Consider the following 22908-nt stretch of genomic DNA (forward strand, 5'->3'; position numbering starts at 1 on the left):
TGCAGCTGAAATTCTTGTAGTGACTTTGTAATACATATCAACTGCCCAGATATATATTTTGTTATTTAGTATAAGGGGGAATTTGCTGCAACTAGGATCTTCATGAAAATCGTCAGGCAGTCACAATTTTGTTAAGATTATAAAGTGAACTTTGCTTCTATACTCACTATGTGTCACCAGTAATAAATTCCTGTGCTGGTCTTTGAATAAATATAGCAACCATAGTTATATATAGAGGGATGAAGTAACCATAGAATACCTGACGAAAAACTAGACAATAATTAAGATAGTTGAAAATGGAATTTTGTCTTAATAATAACTTCTTTATATATTCAAGAATTTCCTTGATCAAGAGTGCAACCAGCCACATTAGCTGCTGTGGATATGGACTTTACTGTCAGACGAAAATTGGAAGTGAACAAGATTTTTGCAGAGGTAATTTGATTGTTCCTTCAAAATTTATATTAGCCTTGCAGCTGAAATTCTTGTAGTGACTTTGTAATACATATCAACTGCCCAGATATATATTTTGTTATTTAGTATAAGGGGGAATTTGCTGCAACTAGGATCTTCATGAAAATCGTCAGGCAGTCACAATTTTGTTAAGATTATAAAGTGAACTTTGCTTCTATACTCACTATGTGTCACCAGTAATAAATTCCTGTGCTGGTCTTTGAATAAATATAGCAACCATAGTTATATATAGAGGGATGAAGTAACCATAGAATACCTGACGAAAAACTAGACAATAATTAAGATAGTTGAAAATGGAATTTTGTCTTAATAATAACTTCTTTATATATTCAAGATTTTCCTTGATCAAGAGTGCAACCAGCCACATTAGCTGCTGTGGATATGGACTTTACTGTCAGAGGAAAATTGGAAGTGAACAAGATTTTTGCAGAGGTAATTTGATTGTTCCTTCAAAATTTATATTAGCCTTGCAGCTGAAATTCTTGTAGTGACTTTGTAATACATATCAACTGCCCGGATATATATTTTGTTATTTAGTATAAGGGGGAATTTGCTGCAACTAGGATCTTCATGAAATCGTCAGGCAGTCACAATTTTGTTAAGATTGCTAAGTGAACTTTGCTTCTATACTCCTATGTGTCACCAGTAATAAATTCCTGTGTGGGTCTTTGAATAATATAGCATATTATATATAGAGCGATGAAGTAACCATAGAATACCTGACAAAAACTAGACAATAATTAAGATAGTTGAAAATGGAATTTTGTCTTAATAATAACTTCTTTATATATTCAAGATTTTCCTTGATTAAGAGTGCAACCAGCCACATTAGCTGCTGTGGATATGGACGTTACTGTCAGAGGAAAATTGGAAGTGAACAAGATTTTTGCAGAGATAATTTGATTGTTCCTTCAAAATTTATATTAGCCTTGCAGCTGAAATTCTTGTAGTGACTTTGTAATACATATCAACTGCCCGGATATATATTTTGTTATTTATTTAAGGGGAATTTGCTGCAACTAGGATCTTCATGAAAATCGTCAGGCAGTCACAATTTTGTTAAGATTATGAAAGTGAACTTTGCTTCTATACTCACTATGTGTCACCAGTAATAAATTCCTGTGCTGGTCTTTGAATAAATATAGCAACCATAGTTATATATAGAGGGATGAAGTAACCATAGAATACCTGACGAAAACTAGACAATAATTAAGATAGTTGAAAATGGAATTTTGTCTTAATAATAACTTCTTTATATATTCAAGATTTTCCTTGATCAAGAGTGCAACCAGCCACATTAGCTGCTGTGGATATGGACTTTACTGTCAGAGGAAAATTGGAAGTGAACAAGATTTTTGCAGAGGTAATTTGATTGTTCCTTCAAAATTTATATTAGCCTTGCAGCTGAAATTCTTGTAGTGACCTTGTAATATATATCAACCGCCCAGATATATATTTTTTGTTATTTAGTATAAGGGGGAATTTGCTGCAACTAGGATCTTCATGAAAATCATCAGGCAGTCACAATTTTGTTAAGATTATACAGTGAACTTTGTTTCTATACTCACTATGTGTCTCCAGTAATAAATTCCTGTGCTGGTCTTTGTATAAATATAGCAACCATAGTTATATAAAGAGGGATGAAGTAACCATAGAATACCTGACGAAAAACTAGACAATAATTAAGATAGTTGAAAATGGAATTTTGTCTTAATAATAACTTCTTTATATATTCAAGATTTTCCTTGATCAAGAGTGCAACCAGCCACATTAGCTGCTGTGGATATGGACTTTACTGTCAGAGGAAAATTGGAAGTGAACAAGATTTTTGCAGAGGTAATTTGATTGTTCCTTCAAAATTTATACTAGCCTTGCAGCTGAAATTCTTGTAGTGGCCTTGTAATATGTATCAACCGCCCAGATATATATTTTGTTATTTAGTATAAGGGGGAATTTGCTGCAACTAGGATCTTCATGAAAATCGTCAGGCAGTCACAATTTTGTTAAGATTGCTAAGTGAACTTTGCTTCTATGCTCCCTATGTGGTCACCAATGATAAATTCCTGTGGTGGGCTTTGAATAGATATAGCATATTTATATAGAGCGATGAAGTAACCATAGAATGCCTGACCAAAAACTAGACAATAATTAAGATAGTTGAAAATGCAATTTTATATAATCATGTGTTCTTGTAATATTCAAGATTTTCCTGGTCAAGAGTGCAACATGAGTCGTGGATATGAACTTTACTGTCAGATGTACATTGATTGGAAAGTGAACAAGATATCTGCACTGAGGTAATTTGATTTTGTCATGGATGGCCAGCATTTGATTTTTAAAAAGCCCTACATTGTTGAGATGACAACAATCAAATTGAAATTTGCTTCTATGGTCACCATGTGTGAAACCATGATGAAAACTTAATGCTATAACAGCTGAACAAGTCTGGCTGATTACTATAATTCCTGTGGTGGTTTTACAATAAATATCCATGAAAAAGACCAGCAATTACTATTTTAAACTTGGGAGAAATTTTTCTGATTTCCATGTGATTTATTTTCTGTAGTACTCAGAAGGGTGGTACCCAGTTTTTCTGTGTTCAAATTAAATAGTGACATATTTCTGGGTTGAATATATGCATGTGACACATTCTTTTTATTGAAAATAGCTAAAATATAATTGGCATAAAACAAAATGCATTCACGAATGTATTGTCTATCCATGAAAGATGGCTAAAGTAAGATAATGAGTAATATCTTTTGATAATGATGTCAGCTTTGAAAATACAACTTTTTGCCTAAAAGGATTGATGAAATGCTTTTTCTCTTTAGAATGAATGAAGTTGAAGAAAGTTGAAAGGCACCCCAGAAGAACCTGAATTATTTTAGCCCTATCCTAGATTCATTGAATATTTTAGTGTGTGATAACATGTGTGAAATGTTATCAATTATGTGACAATTTTCAAAACTTGGATTTATAAAGATAAATTTTTCTTTGTAAAGTTTAAGAAGTAAACCTTTTTTGTCTGGTGGTGTTGGTGTTTTGATTTTGCATGTTTTTCCCTGTGCTTTCACAATTGAAAATATTTTAGCAAGTTGCTTTTGGCTTTTTCTCATACTTCTTTTCTCTTTAATTTCTTCTTAGTATTAGTATTTTTTCTAAATATATTTTCTCTTATTATTTTTTTGATGAAATTCTTTTTTTCTTTGGTGTTGAAGAAAGTTGAAAGGCACCCAATTTCATTGATTAATATTTTTTAGTGTGAAATGTGATGAATTATGTGACAATTTTCAAAACTTGGATTTATAAATCTTTTTTCTTTGTAAGTTTAAGAAATAAACCTTTTTCGTCTGATGGTGTTAGTGTTTTTATTTTGCAAGTTCTTCTATGTGACTTGACAATTCTAAATTAAGCCTCTTAGTATTTTTTAGTATTTTTCTAAGTTAAACCTATTAGTATTTTTCTAAGTCAAACCTATTAGTATTTTCTTCGATTGCTCTAGTTTTTTTTCCTCTAGTTTTTTCTTCTATTTCTCTATTTTTTCTTTTATTTATCTAGTTTTTTTTGTATTTTCTCTTGTCTTTTATTCTCTAGTTTTTTTCTGTAGTTTTTCTTGTTAGTTTTTCTTGTTGGATTTCTGTAGTTTTTCTTGTTGGATTTATAAATCTTTTTTCTTTGTAAAGTTTAAGAAATAAACCTTTTTCGTCTGATGGTGTTAGTGTTTTTATTTTGCAAGTTCTTCTGTGTGACTTGACAATTCTAAATTAGCCTCTTAGTATTTTTTAGTATTTTTCTAAGTTAAACCTATTAGTATTTTTCTAAGTCAAACCTATTAGTATTTTCTTCGATTGCTCTAGTTTTTTTTCCTCTAGTTTTTTCTTCTATTTCTCTATTTTTTTCTTATTTATCTAGTTTTTTTTGTATTTTCTCTTGTCTTTTATTCTCTAGTTTTTTTCTGTAGTTTTTCTTGTTAGTTTTTCTTGTTGGATTTCTGTAGTTTTTCTTGTTGGATTTATAAATCTTTTTTCTTTGTAAAGTTTAAGAAATAAACCTTTTTCGTCTGATGGTGTTAGTGTTTTTATTTTGCAAGTTCTTCTGTGTGACTTGACAATTCTAAATGAAACCTCTTAGTATTTTTAGTATTTTTCTAAGTTAAACCTATTAGTATTTTTCTAAGTCAAACCTATTAGTATTTTCTTCGATTGCTCTAGTTTTTTTCCTCTAGTTTTTTCTTCTATTTCTCTATTTTTTCTTTTATTTATCTAGTTTTTTTTGTATTTTCTCTTGTCTTTTATTCTCTAGTTTTTTTCTGTAGTTTTTCTTGTTAGTTTTTCTTGTTGGATTTCTGTAGTTTTTCTTGTTGGATTTATAAATCTTTTTTCTTTGTAAAGTTTAAGAAATAAACCTTTTTCGTCTGATGGTGTTAGTGTTTTTATTTTGCAAGTTCTTCTGTGTGACTTGACAATTCTAAATTAAACCTCTTAGTATTTTTTAGTATTTTTCTAAGTTAAACCTATTAGTATTTTTCTAAGTCAACCTATTAGTATTTTCTTCGATTGCTCTAGTTTTTTTTCCTCTAGTTTTTTCTTCTATTTCTCTATTTTTCTTTTATTTATCTAGTTTTTTTTTTATTTTCTCTTGTCTTTTATTCTCTAGTTTTTTTCTGTAGTTTTTCTTGTTAGTTTTTCTTGTTGGATTTCTGTAGTTTTTCTTGTTGGATTTATAAATCTTTTTTCTTTGTAAGTTTAAGAAATAAACCTTTTTCGTCTGATGGTGTTAGTGTTTTTATTTTGCAAGTTCTTCTGTGTGACTTGACAATTCTAAATTAAACCTCTTAGTATTTTTTAGTATTTTTCTAAGTTAAACCTATTAGTATTTTTCTAAGTCAAACCTATTAGTATTTTCTTCGATTGCTCTAGTTTTTTTTCCTCTAGTTTTTTCTTCTATTTCTCTATTTTTCTTTTATTTATCTAGTTTTTTTTGTATTTTCTCTTGTCTTTTATTCTCTAGTTTTTTTCTGTAGTTTTTCTTGTTAGTTTTCTTTTCTCTGGTTTTTTCTTCTATTTCTCTAGTTTTTTTCTATTTTTCTACTTAGTTTTTTTCTCTAGTTTTTTCCTAAAGTTTTTTTCTTGTTTTTTTCTCTAGTTTTTCTAGTTAGTTTTCTTTTCTCTGGTTTTTTCTTCTATTTCTCGATTTTTTTTTCTATTTTTCTACTTAGTGTTTTCTCTAGTTTTTTCTTAATGTTTTTCTCTTGTTTGTTTTTCTAGTTAGTCTTTTCTCTGTTTTTTTCTTCTATTTCTCTAGTTTTTTTTCTCTAGTTTTTTCTTCTATTTTTCTAGTTTTTTTTCTATTTTCTCTTGTCTTTTATTCTCTAGTTTTTTTCTCTAGTTTTTCTATTTAGTTTTCTTTTCTCTGGTTTTTTCTTCTATTTCTCTAGTTTTTTTCTATTTTTCTGCTTAGTTTTTTTCTGTAGTTTCTTCTTAATGTTTTTCTCTAAGTATTTTCTAAATGTTTTTTGAAAAGTTTAAGAAGAAACTTGATTTTTGTCTTGTGGTCTCTTGTTTATTTTCTATTTTTTTCTTTTATATCTCTAGTTTATCTCCGAGATTTTTTTTACCAAAAAGTATTATGTCTTGGGCTACCTGTGTCAAGCCAGACACAGGTAGCCCAAGATTGACACAGCTAGCCCAAGACAAAATACATCTTCGTAAAAAAAAAACTTAGAGAATTTCAAAAAAATGAAAAAAATTAAATTTAAAATCACAACTGAACTGTTAGTGAACTATACAAAAATCAGAACTGAACTAATTATGACGTCATTTCTGGGGGCGGCGCTTATTTCTCTACTTCCTTACGCTTTGACTTTCAACTTCCGATTTTTTGTGGGCGTGGTCAGACACCCCACTTAATCTACTTTTTTTCTCCAGATTCAAACTTTGATTAAATTTTTCTTGAGATTCATTTTCGGTTTCACTTTTTTCTCCGGATTCATTTTAAGATTCGAATTTTTTCTTGAGATTCATTTTCAAATGAGGTTTTCTTCTCCAATTCAGATTATGAATTACTTTTTCCCAAGATTCATTTTTGGAGGGATTCGCTTTTTTCTCGAGATTCATTTTTGTATTCACTTTTTTCTCCACATTCAGATTCGGTATCATTTTTTTCACGAGATTCATTCTTGGAGGGATTCACTTTTTTCTCGAGATTCATTTTTTGATTCACTTTTTTTCTCCACATTCAGATTCGGAAAAAAAAATTTTCCCGAGATTCATTCTTGGAGAAAAAAACTGAATCGAAGATGAATCTGAAGAAAAAATTCGAATCTTAAAATGAATCTGGAGAAAAAAGTGAAACCGAAAATGAATCTCGAGAAAAAATTGAATCCTTCCGAGAATGAATCTCCGGAAAAAAGTGATTCCGAATCCGAATGTGGAGAAAAAAAGTGAATCCAAAAATGAATCTCGGGAAAAAGTGAATCCAAAAAGGAATCTCGAGAAAAAAGTGAATCCTTCCGAGAATGAATCTCGGGAAAAAGTGAATCCAAAAATGAATCTCGAGAAAAAAGTGAATCCTTCCGAGAATGAATCTCGAGAAAAAGTGAATCCAAAAATGAATCTCGGGAAAAAGTGAACCCAAAAATGAATCTCCAGAAAAAAGTGAATCCTTCCGAGAATGAATCTTGAGAAAAAGTGAATCCAAAAATGAATCTCGAGAAAAAAGTGAATCCTTCCGAGAATGAATCTCAAGAAAAAAGTGAATCCAAAAATGAATCTCGAGAAAAAGTGAATCCAAAAATGAATCTCGGGAAAAAGTGAATCCAAAAATGAATCTCGGGAAAAAGTGAATCCAAAAATGAATCTCGAGAAAAAAGTGAATCCTTCCGAGAATGAATCTCGAGAAAAAGTGGATCCAAAAATGAATCTCGAGAAAAAGTGAATCCAAAAATGAATCTCGAGAAAAAAGTGAATCCAAAAATGAATCTCGAGAAAAAGTGGATCCAAAAATGAATCTCGGGAAAAAGTGATTCCAAAAATGAATCTCGAGAAAAAAGTGAATCCTTCCGAGAATGAATCTCGGGAAAAAGTGAATCCAAAAATGAATCTCGAGAAAAAAGTGAATCCTTCCGAGAATGAATCTCGAGAAAAAGTGAATCCAAAAATGAATCTCGAGAAAAAAGTGAATCCAAAAATGAATCTCGAGAAAAAGTGGATCCAAAAATGAATCTCGGGAAAAAGTGATTCCAAAAATGAATCTCGAGAAAAAAGTGAATCCTTCCGAGAATGAATCTCGGGAAAAAGTGAATCCAAAAATGAATCTCGAGAAAAAAGTGAATCCTTCCAAGAATGAATCTCGAGAAAAAGTGAATCCAAAAATGAATCTCGGGAAAAAGTGAATCCAAAAATGAATCTCGAGAAAAAAGTGAATCCTTCCGAGAATGAATCTCGAGAAAAAGTGAATCCAAAAATGAATCTTGAGAAAAAAGTGAATCCTTCCGAGAATGAATCTCAAGAAAAAAGTGAATCCAAAAATGAATCTCGAGAAAAAATTCGAATCTGAAAATGAATCTGGAGAAAAAAGTGAAACTGAAAATGAATCTCAAGAAAAAATTGAATCCTTCCGAAAATGAATCTCGAGAAAAAAGTTCTTCCGAATCTGAATGTGGAGAAAAAACTGAATCCAAAATGAATCTTGAGAAAAAAGTGAATCCTTCCAAGAATGAATCTCGGGATAAAAGTGATTCTCTGAAAAGCGTAAAAAAGTAGCAAAATAAGCCCCGCCTACTAGAAGTGATGTCATAATTAGATTCAGTGGGCGTGTCTGATCACGCCCGCAAAAAATCGGAAGTTGAAAGTCATAGCGTAAGGAAGTAGCGAAATAAGCCCTGACACTACGGGAAGTGACGTCATATTTAGATTCAGTGGGTGTGTCTAACCAAGCCCACAAAAAATCGGAAGTTGAAAGTAAAAGCATAAGGAAGTAGCGAAATAAGCCCCACCTACCAGAAGTGACGTCATAGTTACATTCAGTGGGCGTTTCCGACCACGCCCACAAAAAATCAGAAGTTGAAAGTCAAAGCGTAAGAAGGTAGCGAAATAAGCCCCGCCAACCGGATGTGACGTCATGATTAGATTAGGTGGGCGTGTCCGACCACGAGTCAGCTCACAGTGCTCAGAAAGTCTTTTGTGATTGGTCTAACACTTGTTAATAATTAATAGATGCTAATAATGAAAAATTGAATTATACAAGAGGTCGTTCAAAATGAATCTTCGCTGCAAATATTTTGTCAGACTGTTTTGTCACACTTGTTTATTGCCGGGTTTTGAATACTATAAGATAGGCGTAAATGTTTATACAGCACTAACATAGCGAGTGTAGCAAGCGCAGCCGTCGTAGCAAGCCTTGCAAGCGTAGCAAACGTAGCAGTCCTAGCGGGCGTAGCAAGCCTAGCAAGCATAGCAGTCGTAGCAAGCGTAGCAAGCCTAGCAAGCGTAGCAGTCGTAGCAAGCGTAGCAAGTCTAGCAAGCGTAGCAGTCGTAGCAAGCGTAGCAAGCGTAGCAGTCGTAGCAAGCGTAGCAGTCGCAGCGAGAGTAGCAGGCGTAGCAGTCGTAGCAAGCGTAGCAGTGGTAGCAAGCGTAGCAGTCGTAGCAAGCGCAGGGGCGTAACTGTTGGGGGGGTGTAGGGGGAGTGACACCCCCCCAATTGTTGAAAACAGTGTTTTGGTAGGGCAATTTGTTGGGAATTTGCAGGGCAGACCGCTGGGTTCAGGCTGGACAATTTTTGCCCAAATTGATAAAAAAAACCATATGAATACTTCTTGAAAATCAGTTCGGGTGCGGGAAGTCTTGAAAATTAGGCATGGGTGCGACTTACAATTCGAGAGAAAGTTGCCAGTCTGAGAAGGCCGTTTCCGACGATCTACAGGACCGAATTTTCGAAAATCTTTCTCTCGGTGCCAACCATGGTGGCGCCTCGTAGATCTCAATAATTTCCGAAATATATATCAAAATCTCGCTTTCAGTTTTATGCAGCTGGGTTTGCGTAATAAATATATAACTGTCTCACAGCCTATCAAAAAGAGCTATAATTGCATTTGGTTGCCACGCCCTTTTCCTCGTATTTGTTGCAGGTCACGCCCTTTGGTAGGGCAAATTTGCTTCACACCCCCCCCAACTTTTAGGGTCAAGTTACGCCCCTGAGCAAGCGTAGCAAGCGTAGCAAGCGTAGCAGTCGTAGCAAGCGTAGCAGTCGTAGCAAGCGTAGCAGTCGTAGCAAGCGTAGCAAGCATAGCAGCCGTAGCAAGCGTGGCAAGCGTGGCAAGCGTAGCAAGCGTAGCAAGCGTAGCAAGCGTAGCAAGCGTAGCAAGCGTAGCAAGCGTAGCAAGCGTAGCAAGCGTAGCAAGCGTAGCAAGCGTAGCAAGCGTAGCAAGCGTAGCAAGCGTAGCAAGCGTAGCAAGCGTAGCAAGCGTATCACTCGTGGCAAGCGTAGCAGTCGTGGCAAGAGTAGCAGTCGTGGCAAGCGTGGCAAGCGTGGCAAGCGTGGCAGTCGTGGCAAGCGTGGCAGTCGTGGCAGTCGTGGCAGTCGTGGCAGTCGTGGCAGTCGTGGCAAGCGTGGCAAGCGTGGCAAGCGTGGCAAGCGTGGCAAGCGTGGCAAGCGTGGCAAGCGTGGCAAGCGTGGCAAGCGTGGCAAGCGTGGCAAGCGTGGCAAGCGTGGCAAGCGTGGCAAGCGTGGCAAGCGTGGCAAGCGTGGCAAGCGTGGCAAGCGTGGCAAGCGTGGCAAGCGTGGCAAGCGTGGCAAGCGTGGCAAGCGTGGCAAGCGTGGCAAGCGTGGCAAGCGTGGCAAGCGTGGCAAGCGTGGCAAGCGTGGCAAGCGTGGCAAGCGTGGCAAGCGTGGCAAGCGTGGCAAGCGTGGCAAGCGTGGCAAGCGTGGCAAGCGTGGCAAGCGTGGCAAGCGTGGCAAGCGTGGCAAGCGTGGCAAGCGTGGCAAGCGTGGCAAGCGTGGCAGCGTGGCAAGCGTGGCAAGCGTGGCAAGCGTGGCAAGCGTGGCAAGCGTGGCAAGCGTGGCAAGCGTGGCAAGCGTGGCAAGCGTGGCAAGCGTGGCAAGCGTGGCAAGCGTGGCAAGCGTGGCAAGCGTGGCAAGCGTGGCAAGCGTGGCAAGCGTGGCAAGCGTGGCAAGCGTGGCAAGCGTGGCAAGCGTGGCAAGCGTGGCAAGCGTGGCAAGCGTGGCAAGCGTGGCAAGCGTGGCAAGCGTGGCAAGCGTGGCAAGCGTGGCAAGCGTGGCAAGCGTGGCAAGCGTGGCAAGCGTGGCAAGCGTGGCAAGCGTGGCAAGCGTGGCAAGCGTGGCAAGCGTGGCAAGCGTGGCAAGCGTGGCAAGCGTGGCAAGCGTGGCAAGCGTGGCAAGCGTGGCAAGCGTGGCAAGCGTGGCAAGCGTGGCAAGCGTGGCAAGCGTGGCAAGCGTGGCAAGCGTGGCAAGCGTGGCAAGCGTGGCAAGCGTGGCAAGCGTGGCAAGCGTGGCAAGCGTGGCAAGCGTGGCAAGCGTGGCAAGCGTGGCAAGCGTGGCAAGCGTGGCAAGCGTGGCAAGCGTGGCAAGCGTGGCAAGTGGCAAGCGTGGCAAGCGTGGCAAGCGTGGCAAGCGTGGCAAGCGTGGCAAGCGTGGCAAGCGTGGCAAGCGTGGCAAGCGTGGCAAGCGTGGCAAGCGTGGCAAGCGTGGCAAGCGTGGCAAGCGTGGCAAGCGTGGCAAGCGTGGCAAGCGTGGCAAGCGTGGCAAGCGTGGCAAGCGTGGCAAGCGTGGCAAGCGTGGCAAGCGTGGCAAGCCTATCAAGCGTAACAGTCGTAGCAAGCGTAGCAGTCGTAGCAGTCGTAGCAAGCGTAGCAGTCGTAGCAAGCGTAGCAGTCGTAGCAAGCGTAGCAAGCGTAGCAAGCGTAGCAAGCGTAGCAAGCGTAGCAAGCGTAGCAAGCGTAGCAAGCGTAGCAAGCGTAGCAAGCGTAGCAAGCGTAGCAAGCGTAGCAAGCGTAGCAAGCGTAGCAAGCGTAGCAAGCGTAGCAAGCGTAGCAAGCGTAGCAAGCGTAGCAAGCGTAGCAAGCGTAGCAAGCGTAGCAAGCGTAGCAAGCGTAGCAAGCGTAGCAAGCGTAGCAAGCCTATCAAGCGTAGCAGTCGTAGCAAGCGTAGAAAGCGTAGCAGTCGTAGCAAGCCTATCAAGCGTAACAGTCGTAGCAAGCCTATCAAGCGTAGCAGTCGTAGCAAGCGTAGCAGTCGTAGCAGTCCTAGCAAGCGTAGCAAGCGTAGCACGCGTAGCAAGCGTAGCAAGCGTAGCAAGCGTAGCAAGCGTAGCAAGCGTAGCAAGCGTAGCACGCGTAGCAAGCGTAGCAAGCGTAGCAAGCGTAGCAAGCGTAGCAAGCGTAGCAAGCGTAGCAAGCGTAGCAAGCGTAGCAAGCGTAGCAAGCGTAGCAAGCGTAGCAAGCGTAGCAAGCGTAGCAAGCGTAGCAAGCGTAGCAAGCGTAGCAAGCGTAGCAAGCGTAGCAAGCGTAGCAAGCGTAGCAAGCGTAGCAAGCGTAGCAAGCGTAGCAAGCGTAGCAAGCGTAGCAAGCGTAGCAAGCGTAGCAAGCGTAGCAAGCGTAGCAAGCGTAGCAAGCGTAGCAAGCGTAGCAAGCGTAGCAAGCGTAGCAAGCGTAGCAAGCGTAGCAAGCGTAGCAAGCGTAGCAAGCGTAGCAAGCGTAGCAAGCGTAGCAAGCGTAGCAAGCGTAGCAAGCGTAGCAAGCGTAGCAAGCGTAGCAAGCGTAGCAAGCGTAGCAAGCGTAGCAAGCGTAGCAAGCGTAGCAAGCGTAGCAAGCGTAGCAAGCGTAGCAAGCGTAGCAAGCGTAGCAAGCGTAGCAAGCGTAGCAAGCGTAGCAAGCGTAGCAAGCGTAGCAAGCGTAGCAAGCGTAGCAAGCGTAGCAAGCGTAGCAAGCGTAGCAAGCGTAGCAAGCGTAGCAAGCGTAGCAAGCGTAGCAAGCGTAGCAAGCGTAGCAAGCGTAGCAAGCGTAGAAAGCGTAGCAGTCGTAGCAAGCCTATCAAGCGTAACAGTCGTAGCAAGCCTATCAAGCGTAGCAGTCGTAGCAAGCGTCAGTGCTCACGTTTTGACCAATTTCTGCCAATTTCTTCTTATTTCCGAGGATTAATTATAATGTGCCGGATTTTTAAGTATAAACATGTTCTTATGAATAGTTTAGAAGTAGATAGCTTTCAAAGACTACGCGAACGATACAATTGCATGTGCCATCTGGTTATTTTTTCAGACTTATCGTATTGAACGTCAATTGTTTCGACTCCAAGCAACGTTTCATTGACTCATTAAGAGCTGCTTATGGAGAAGGAACGTTCTTATTGGGGCCGCACGTGACGTCAGCTGTCGTCCATTCGTACGCCTGCTACCTGAAAGAAGACTTCTCCCAACAGGAGAACAAAAGGGTTTTCCATGAAACGCGTTTCATGGGATACCAAGGGAATAACTACTGGATTATTTCCAATGATGTATGTTGTATTACGCTTGTATAGATATTTACCTAGTTGTGCATTTGAAAGAAAAACATAACTATTCTAAAACGAAACAACCAAAACTAGAATATTGAGATCTGTTGATTTCTAAAGTTTGCGTTTAGTTTATATCCCTTCTCCAACTGAAAGCATTTTGTTTAGCCACTGGGAACGTTCTCTTTATTAGTTTATTTAATTATTCAATTTCAATTATTACAGGTGCATATTGAGAATGGTAAAGTGTTAGATCCAATTGATCATAAGTATCTAATATTGGACAAGTCTTTAAAAAACCACCAATTGCAAATTAACGAAAGCTTACTGAACGATTACGCAAAGTTGAATCGTTCTGTTGCAAGGTAAAAATGCGGTGTTTTTGGGCTACGAAACATCTACAGCGCACTATTAGACTTTTTGGCCAACTATTTCAAGTGTCACTTGGACTACATAAACGATTATACCAAATAATTTTTTAATTATATATTCATTTTTTTGTAAGGTTCATACTACTTTCGCAATGCTTGGGCCCTAATATGGACTCATTTTTGCTGGCAACAGCATTCACTGTGGCTCGGTTGCTGAGGAATGCTCTCAATCCTGAAGATGTTTGGAGTAAGTTACTGTTTGAATGAACAGGTAGCTCAATCGCGGAAAGTGAAAGACGTAATAACTTCACTGTACAGTACTACCATAGACAGTATTACCATGTTTCAATTTCTTTTCTCATAGTTACCTTTGTTTTTAACGTCTTCGTCATTTAGGAGAGAGTTCTATTGGCATGATATTCTCCGAAGAAAGGAGCATAGGGAAATCGGAGAGTCTAAATCTCCTTGCTCGGGGTGTTGGAATTCCCAATCGATTGCACGTAATGTTACTAAGTGGTGGAGACTCCCAGACATGTGGAACATCTACGTGAGTTTCACGTTAAAATTATACGTTGTTGTATAAAAAAATTTTTTCGCAAATGTTTGAAAAGCAGACTTCAATTATTTTAATTAGAAAGAAAATGCAAGAGATAGCATCGAGAACGACTGGGGTCATAATGATTGATGACCCTAAACCCAATGTTAACTTTAACGAGTTTCTGCTGCAAGCACAAGGGCGACTGATGTCTGGATCAAATAAGGTGGGGATGACATCCATCAAGGCCGCCACGTTAATATCGACGAATTCTCCCGAAGTTTCCCGGTAGTACACTTATGCAATTATTAATGAATTGTCTTTTAATTCTTAAACTGAAATTACGTTATTAACATTAACCTTCGAAATCTGTTTCATTGTAGATTAGTAGGGAGAGTTATTAGGTTTAATTACGTGAGCTGGAACAAGGAACGGAATGAACAAGCCAAGTTTAACGACAAGCAACTAAAGGTTATGCGAGAGTTCATGCAAGAAAACAAGGTATATTTTAGTCTATGGAAATGTAAACGTCGTGTACTTCAACTTAATCATAAGTTATTTTAGGCTACTATACCTTCAAAATCCATGACCAATATGTCATTGTTATATAGGGTATTTTGCTTGTCTGGGCAATTAAATACCTGGAGTTATGGGCTGAGGTTTTTGAACATGCGCGTGAAATTGTCGAAGAGGTCGTCCAAGCGATCTTCGATGAAAACGACCTGAAGGTGCAGGCAAGGTGGTTGTCTGGTATTGCCGCGGTACTTGTCGCAAATGCTCTGGTATGTGAAACTCAAATAACTCGCAAAAAATAGATCGGACTAGTTTTCAATAATAGAGTTCATTTTTAAATGACTTATGTTTCTCATTCTAGTTACGTCTCTCGTGTGGTAACCAAGCGAACACCAAAGATTACGTATTGTTTGCATGCGGCGAGTTATTAAAGGTGCAGACAGTCAGTATACGTTCAACAATGCAAAGGCTAGAAGCTTACATCATTGAAAAGATAGCCGAGGAAAAAGACCGGGTTTGTTTTCTTTCATTTTTCTATTTACATAAAAAAAATTCCGAACGAAATAAAGTATTAAATGGCGCCATATACACAGTGTTCGATTTCCTTGGATATAACATTCACAGATTTTGCTGATCTCTTTTAAGATTCTTACATGGCTGCACCCTAAAGTTACTGTCAACAACATCGAAGGGATGAAGGTTCCAGGCATTGCGCTACTGTCAACTGCTGTCGACAGTTTTGTCGATATTTCACATACAGTGAGTAACACGTACAGTTTTGGAGTCTAACGCGGTCTTGTGACTGCATTTCACAAAATGTTTGTTTTAATAGGAATTCAAAGAATTGCAAAGTACGCTTGTACGGGAGCCGGGGACAATAGGGATATACTTCGGCAAAGACAGGGAATGCACCTTGGAGCAAATGATTAAAAGGAAACACGTTTGCCAGAAAAGAGCGTACCGAATTCCTCTGGGGAAACTGATGCCATTCACGCAACATATGATAGCGTATGGTAAGAAAGTTTTAAATAAAGTTTCTATGCAATTCTTTCTGGTTCGAAGTTTAGGCTTGTTTTGTATCTTGAATGTAATCGTTTTCTAACAATATTACTCATTAGCCAGTGGAATTCGGGATGATGCCCCCAATGAGAGTGATATGGAAGAAATGAACAATCCAGCAACAACAATATCGGACGAAGGTTGCGAAAGTTGGACACTCTCGAAAACGAGTTGAGGATAAAGTTAGAAGGTATACAGAAATAACAGAATCAGATGAGGATTACTATTTGAGTATTTCATCAGCATATTAAATTTTTTGAAACCTTTAATAACACATTTGTATAGCATTTAAAAATAGTCAAGTCATGCAATATCGCGAAAATACAACTACACCTACCGAAAGTGAAGAGGAGCTCGACTTCAGTTTTACAGAGGTATGCAGGCTTACTCAGTTAGGAGATTGTATGAGCAGTTTAACGACTTGTCTAATCTGTGTTTCACGGTGTATCCTTGGCTATTCAAATAGAAACTTACACCGAACACAAAGGCTAGATATAACAACCTGACTCCAAGAAAAAGGAAAACATTTGCTTGGGTATGTCATATCAAATTATCAAAACGAATTACTAACGAGTTTTGATGCTTTTGTAGTTTTTTTAATGTTTTTTTAACGATGTTATAAAGTTTTAAGCGTTACAAGTTTTTCTGTGATTAATTTACAGGCCATTGAAGTCGCGCAAAAAATAATAAAGAGACCCGAAATAGGTTCGTTTTATTTGACTTATTCAGCTTGCATGCGAATATTTATGCTCGTTACTACAGTTGCGTGCACCTGACTCAATGCAATACCTGTTGCTGCCCGGCATACAATTCATTTACGTTATTTTGCTCTTTCCAATTATCTTAGATCACAATACAACAGACGTGAGAACTTCCCAAGACAAAATTCCCGATTCAACCCCAATAGCAACTGGCGATCAAAACGTCTGCGAGCAAGCAAATGAAATGCCTGCAAGAGGTAAACGATATACGATGTGTCTTGTGTGGTTTGCAAGTACGATTATATAAATTACTGTATATATAATATATATATATATAACATAAATATGTCTATGCCTTTTAACTAATTACAGGTGAATCGCACACCAGAAAGCGATTATTTGCAGAAGGTGCTATTGGCGTTCTTCCTCGGAGTAAGTAAAAGAAGTTCTGATTAACAAGTGTGTCTGTCCAAATCCATGCACTTTTTGCATCAACATTTTGATGAGCATATTTTCTTTTTTTAAATCACATATAGGCTCTACACGATCTGATAATAAAAGTGTTGGGACAACTGCTGGGACGAGTGGATTATCATGTCCTCCGAATTCCGGCAAAATTAAAGTATACAAATGGTGTTCATGCAAAGAGGTAAATCATACATCTAGTTCTATGACGTACTTATACAATTTTTCAATATCTGCATAATTTTCCCACTGTTTGGACGAGACGGTAACTTTCGGACGGGAAACTTGCGTGTCCCCGAATTCATATTGGACCAGTGCAATTCCTGTCTAAGTCCTTTTTATTCATGCATGATACCAGCATTAAAGGAAAATACATTATCATCATTGATCAGTTTATTTACATTAGTTTTCCCCCTAAGTTCTCTTACCGGCTAGAACTTCTGAACTTTGTGTCACGCAGTTCTGAATTAAGAGCAAGTTGCACGATGTATATACAATGTATATACAATGATGTATATACCATAATCGTTCCAGGAAAGAGATAAAGAATCGGAGGACATGATGCTGATATGTGAAACCACAAACAAAAAGAACGTATGTATAAAATAGTACATATAGACTAGATTCGATTTTGCATTGTGCTCAAATGCAGTAAAACAGTTAAGCTCGCATATATTTTCTCAGTTCCGAGAGTTTCTTGTCCCAGAACCTTATGTACGAGAAATTTATAAAAGCAATCTTATGTTGTCTGGTTGAGGTTTCTATGTTCATTCCACTATCTGTAAAATAAACGATACTACATCTCGTATCCCACTAATAGTTTCCTTAAAACTTAATGTCGGTCAATAACTGCTTATTTTTCAACCATAACTATAGTGTCCAGGTAAAGGCTACTACCATCAGGAGTGCCTAGGAATTGAAAGAGTACCTAAAGGAAAGTGGTAAGTCAATACATTTACAGTAATGTTAATACTTCAACGTCCTATAAATATGATTGACGTTCAAACAAGTTGTTTTTTTCATTATAGGCTGTGCGACTTCTGCAAACAGAAATCTAAAAATAATTTAATTGAAAACATTAAAGAACGAATAAACCGTCCAGTTGCTTGCTAAAGATATGAAAAGTTATGAAAACTAGATCCAATAAATAATACTATGTATAACAATTCGTGTATAATGGCTGTTTTGCCCTATCTCAGGGCTCGTCAGCATGCCTAGGAAACATTAAGTATTGCAATAATTATTAGCAGCATCAATGAATCCGACATGGACAGCCTGACCCATTTATTGCACGAGTCCGGGGGTTTTAAATCAGAGTTTTCCTTCTCCTAGGTGGACTGTCTTCCAAGACTGATGAGCTCCACCTACCCAACGTAATCAACAAGCGCGCGATGAGTAATAACCCTAATGCTTATTTTTCACCATCTTTTATCACAAATTGCATATATGAATTCCTGCATAACATCTGCCCAGGTTTTAGCTGTCTCGAAGCTACGTCGTGTTGCTTTTTTACTATTTCCTCATTTTGATAGAAATCCATCAAAAAGTTATAAAAATAGTGTGTGGAAAAATTTTGCATTGTCGAGCTTCGTAACCGTCGCACATTCTTTCGGTTGTTTTCGGACTCTTGATAGCTTGTTTTTATCGTGTTCGACTGAGACAAAAGATTTATGTTGTGATATTCACAAAGGGGTGACTTGTGAGGATTGCTTGCTGTGTGAAATCTGTCACCTAAAACATATCTCCTGGATGTGCCTGTCAATGGATGAATCATGCTACCATCCTCCACCTGTATCATATCATTGTCACTTTTTCTGTATTCTGCTGTTGTCAGCATAGGGACACTCATTTCCTAGAAGTGTCATGACGACAAAATTAATAATTTATTTGTTCCATTTTATGGGTTTTCAGAATATTCTAAACTGTTTTCCAGTCATATCTTAAGTTAGCCTTGACTGAACAAAAATGTTGCAGGGCAATGAATGTGCACAATACACCAGTAATATGTAGATTTTTCGTAAACGATACCTTTGATGGTGGTTTATCCAACGATGGTACCTCAAAACACCTTCTGTTATCTTTCCATAGCTGTTCGGTCATTTCTTTACTGACCCGGCACTCTAAGTGCCTGACAAACCCACAAGCCGTGTCGCAAAGAAAAACAAGAGGAATATGCTTAAATGATAAATAGAGATCGGCAGCATGTCTTACTGACTCCTGTAAAGTCAGAAACTTTGAAGCTGCGGTTACCTGAAAGGAAAGGACACCCAAAAGGATTATTTTTTAGAACACCCAGAGTAAAAATTCTATAAATGTAAATTTTATAAATGCTCTAAATGGTATAACACTGTATACGTCTAAGACTAGGGCTACGGTTGTCTAAGAAAACAAGATGATAAATGCCCTGTTACAGGGTGCAACTTTTCTCGCAACTTGCAATGCAATTCTGCTCTTGAGAGATGTTAATTAGTGTCAGTGAAGATGTTCGATATGCTGAGAGAACAATACGAAATAAGTTGTACTTTTGTAATTTACATGTCTCAAAAGTAGAGTTGCATTGCAGGTGAAATATTTCTATACTTACGCCATGGCGACAAACAATGTGGTAGAAACCACCAGTATGCCCTGGCACTTTTGTGAAGCCATGGCAAGGACATGAACCAACCAGCAAGGTTTCATACAATGACCGCAAATCAATGAGCATTCTTGCCTGACGCGAAGAAATAAAATGCAAGTTATTTCGTGTAAATTAATACCAAGTCACAATCGTAAATTACAGTAAATACCTTTGATTTGCCTGAAATTGCTATATTACACAAATGACAAAGTTCTTTTAGCTTCTCGACACTGCATTGCTCAATTGTGTTCATGTCAACTACTTGAGTGGATATCCAATGATGCAAAAGAGCTGGATCACCTGTGCAACAGATGCATAATTAAATTCACTTAAAAAATCAATTCTGGTCCAAATAACCATTCATGGTCACAAACAAGCTGTATTATATTGCATTTATTATTTTAATTGAATGGCTAAATTGTACTATGAGTAATGCTACAAACCTTTATTAGGTTTGCCATATTGCTTGAGAAAAGCATTTTTTTTCCCCTTCAGTGTTGAACAATTTTGTACCTCTCAATGATGGGGCTATGACTGGTGGAATGGTGGAAAAGTAGATAGTGGCCTTTTCCGATCGTGTGTAGGTTGTCTTTTCCACCAAATTGTATTTTAATTTCTCCAAGAAAATCTCAAAGGAAATAGGATCATCTTCCTCACAATCTATATCTTGTAGTGGTGAGTAATCAATCTACAATGAAAATGCGAATATTTTGTGTAAGAAGCCCTGGCAAATCAGAGGGATCTGAGAACAGGCTAAAGACCAGCAAGGACATTCTAATAATTGAACACTACTAAAGACCAAAATGTTGCTAAAATTCTCATGTGGCTATTCTGGTCCATGAATGCTTTACCTCGCTAATGCTGCAGCAATTTTTTTCATTCCTATCCCCAAAATACACTTCACCAACAGTACCACAAATTCCACAAACACCTGAATCCATATTGCGTTCAGTTATTGCCTCAAAGCAATAAAACCCATTGTACAAATGTGTAGCAATACTTTCCAACTCATTTTCTGTTGGCGATTCCTTAATAAATACAACAGGATACTTTGTTAATATTTAGAGCAAGACTAAAGGTCCTGTTACACAGTGCAATTTTTTTTGCAACTTGCAATGCAATGCTACTCTTGAGAGATTTTAATTCGTGAAGTCACACTTTGCCAATGTTACATCAGTCAAGAGTGGAGTTGCAAGTTTCAAGAAAAATTGCATCGTTTAACAGGGCCTTAACAAATTCCCATACCAGACGATTTGCCAATTTATTAGACTAGTCCTATTGTAAATACTAAGACTAATCTGACACTGACAGATTCTAGGCAGTTGTACAGCATACTATTGCATAGTACATACACAATCATCTTGAAATTACCTCAACTTTCTGGACCATCACAGCTAATTTACTTTTTATGGCTACAGAAATTGGCACTCCTCTTTTGAACAATTCTCGGAAGTCTAATAGAATTTCAAGTGCCACCAGAACCTTGTCACTAATATTAAACAGACCTAAAAGGCAATAAAATTGAATCAAATTAACCTTTGTCCCTGAGCCAACATGTACACTGTGAAATAGAAACTCACCTGTCAACATAGAATTACTTACTACAAAAAAATATTGAACTGTATATACTTACCTAATGTGTAGGGAAACACTTGGTGCATAGCAAAGCAACATGAGCAATCTTTGACTAGCATTTTGACTGTTTTGAATGGACATCCATTGGTCATTATGATTGATCGCCCACGTTCATTTGGGTGTGGCTTGGACTGACCAAGAGGACTTTTACACAAATCACACAAAGTTTGGTCTGGTTCAAACTGCTCTGGCCACCCGGAAAAATCCATTTTACCTGCTGCCTGAATAATGGGTTTTGGAATGACATATGGCAACTTTAACTTCATTTTAAGTCCCATGGTTGCCTTGCGAGACTTGCTCCCCTTCTGTCAATTGTTGTCAAGGAACTGTCTGGCACTATTGGTGGGGGAAGGTCTGCTGACACACATTCGTTGTGTGTAAAAAATTGCCAAGAGCCAATAAAAGATGGATGTGGGTGCAAACTTTTCGGGACTTTTGCTGCTTGCTCTTCAACATACCTTTGCAGTCTTTGGAACAGCATTTAATTTCCTTTTCAGTTACCTTGACATGGCAATATCCAACAGTGTTGTTTGTGGTTGCCATTCCAAAGACGCAATACATAGTTGGAGAAACATGCACAACAACTGGAAATGACTGTGCCTTTGATGCATTTGCCACTTCTGCCAGGGTTTTTTTTTGTTTCATCATCACAGAGATAACTGGAAATGACCTCATCTGATATCCCATTGAATGTCTGAAGAGGAGTTGTACAATCTCTGGTGGATTCCAAATGCTGACAACTAAAGCTTGCCACTTTTTGGCTGTTAATATGAATGGCTCTATTCTGTTTACACAGGTGATGCTGACACATAGATGAAGCCTCTTCACGAACCACAATACATCGATCATCATGGGTACTGGTATTAACCGAGTAGATTGATAACCCGTCTGATGGCTGCACCACCAAGGTACACTTAGGCACCAATGGACGAGGCTTTTTTTTAGGGACATATGATCCTCCAAGCTCAAAATTGCATCCTGAACAACTTGGTGGCTTGTAACGGCAACTATATTGCAAACCACAATTTGGACAGGAACCCTTGCCACACTTGGACCATCCTGAGGTTAGCTAATTGTAAAAAAATACACATTTAGGCACCTACCAATGCCTTGTCCCAACAGGCAGAGTGTGGCCTGATATATTAGATAGGCATTGACAAAATACTCCTGCCCGATGCAAATCAACGCAAAATAAATGGCACGTGAAAAGCGTCTGAATTGTCGTATTTATAAAGTTATTTTTGTGTTCATCCAACTATATCTGTCAATTCTAATGTAGTTGAGTTCATAACATTAAAAAATAAAGACAATTCGAAATATTATAAAACTTACTACTAGCAGAATATTAATACAAGCAGAAAAATTAATATTTCACCTTGGCTTTTGTCGTATCTGCTCCCCCTTCTTCCGCTGCGACATCAGATAGGCCGGAAGACGCCATAAATAATATATAACCCGAAGTTGTCCCTCAAAGAACTTTTTATAAGAAAGAACCGATGAAGCCAGCGAGCGAACGTAGAAGCGAAAAACACTATTTTAGGAAATAACCGATGATTTGATGTAGCCAGCCCAGCGAGCGAGTGTAATAATAATAAATTCATACAGAGAGCGCCTATGACGTTTACATGGGAACGATTTTTATTGGCTACAGGTCAACCAATTAGAATGCACGTTCTGAGGACTGCGACCTTACTGCCGACCACGCCCATATAAAAATCAGATGTTGAAAGTCAAAGCGTAAGGAAGTAGCGAAATAAGTCCCGCCTACCGGAAGTGACTTCATGATTATATTAAGTATGCGTGTCCGACCACGCCTACAAAAAATCGAAAGTTGAAAGTCAAAGCGTAAAGAAGTAACAAAATAAGCCCCGCCCACCGGATGTGACATCATAATTCGATTAGGTGAGCGTGTCTGACCACGCCCACAAAAAATCGGAAGTTGAAAGTCAAAGCGTAAGGAAGTAGCAAAATAAGCCCCGCTCACAGGAAGTGACGTCATAATTAGATTAAGTGGGCGTGTCTGACCACGCCATC

General features: G+C 38.4%; 1 protein-coding gene and 1 long non-coding RNA gene across 3 annotated transcripts; both read left to right on the forward strand.

Annotated features, from left to right (window-relative positions):
- Positions 1–406: 406 nt before the first annotated feature.
- On the forward strand, positions 407–3450 carry LOC114523762. Of its 2 annotated transcripts, none has more exons than XR_003687055.1 (3): positions 407–435; positions 2678–2771; positions 3306–3450. It is a non-coding gene; the product is annotated as an uncharacterized LOC114523762 (long non-coding RNA). The 2 variants fall into 2 exon arrangements; XR_003687056.1 differs by lacking the exon at positions 407–435 and adding an exon at positions 2299–2310.
- A 9298-nt stretch (positions 3451–12748) lies between these two features.
- On the forward strand, positions 12749–17378 carry LOC114523630. The gene is made up of 16 exons (XM_028544614.1): positions 12749–12981; positions 13204–13343; positions 13484–13596; positions 13746–13896; positions 13984–14172; positions 14268–14385; positions 14496–14666; positions 14759–14911; positions 15043–15156; positions 15230–15410; positions 15516–15605; positions 16304–16414; positions 16530–16589; positions 16694–16806; positions 17157–17216; positions 17307–17378. The coding sequence occupies exons 1-16, from the start codon at positions 12940–12942 to the stop codon at positions 17376–17378; spliced, it is 1878 nt and encodes a 625-aa protein (XP_028400415.1). The 5' UTR covers positions 12749–12939.
- Positions 17379–22908: the final 5530 nt, after the last annotated feature.

Source organism: Dendronephthya gigantea, unplaced genomic scaffold (genome assembly GCF_004324835.1).
Source record: "Dendronephthya gigantea isolate DGI-Jeju-01 unplaced genomic scaffold, DenGig_1.0 000028F, whole genome shotgun sequence".
In the NCBI taxonomy this organism is placed as follows: domain Eukaryota; kingdom Metazoa; phylum Cnidaria; class Anthozoa; order Malacalcyonacea; family Nephtheidae; genus Dendronephthya; species Dendronephthya gigantea.

Excerpts from the sequence above, each read along its gene's own strand:
- LOC114523630 (XM_028544614.1), top strand. The coding sequence starts at position 12,940 with ATGGGATACCAAGGGAATAACTACTGGATTATTTCCAATGAT. Across the intron at positions 13,344-13,483 it reads TTGAATCGTTCTGTTGCAAG|GTTCATACTACTTTCGCAAT; the intron begins GTAAAAATGCGG and ends TTTTTTTGTAAG. Across the intron at positions 14,912-15,042 it reads TAGCCGAGGAAAAAGACCGG|ATTCTTACATGGCTGCACCC; the intron begins GTTTGTTTTCTT and ends ATCTCTTTTAAG.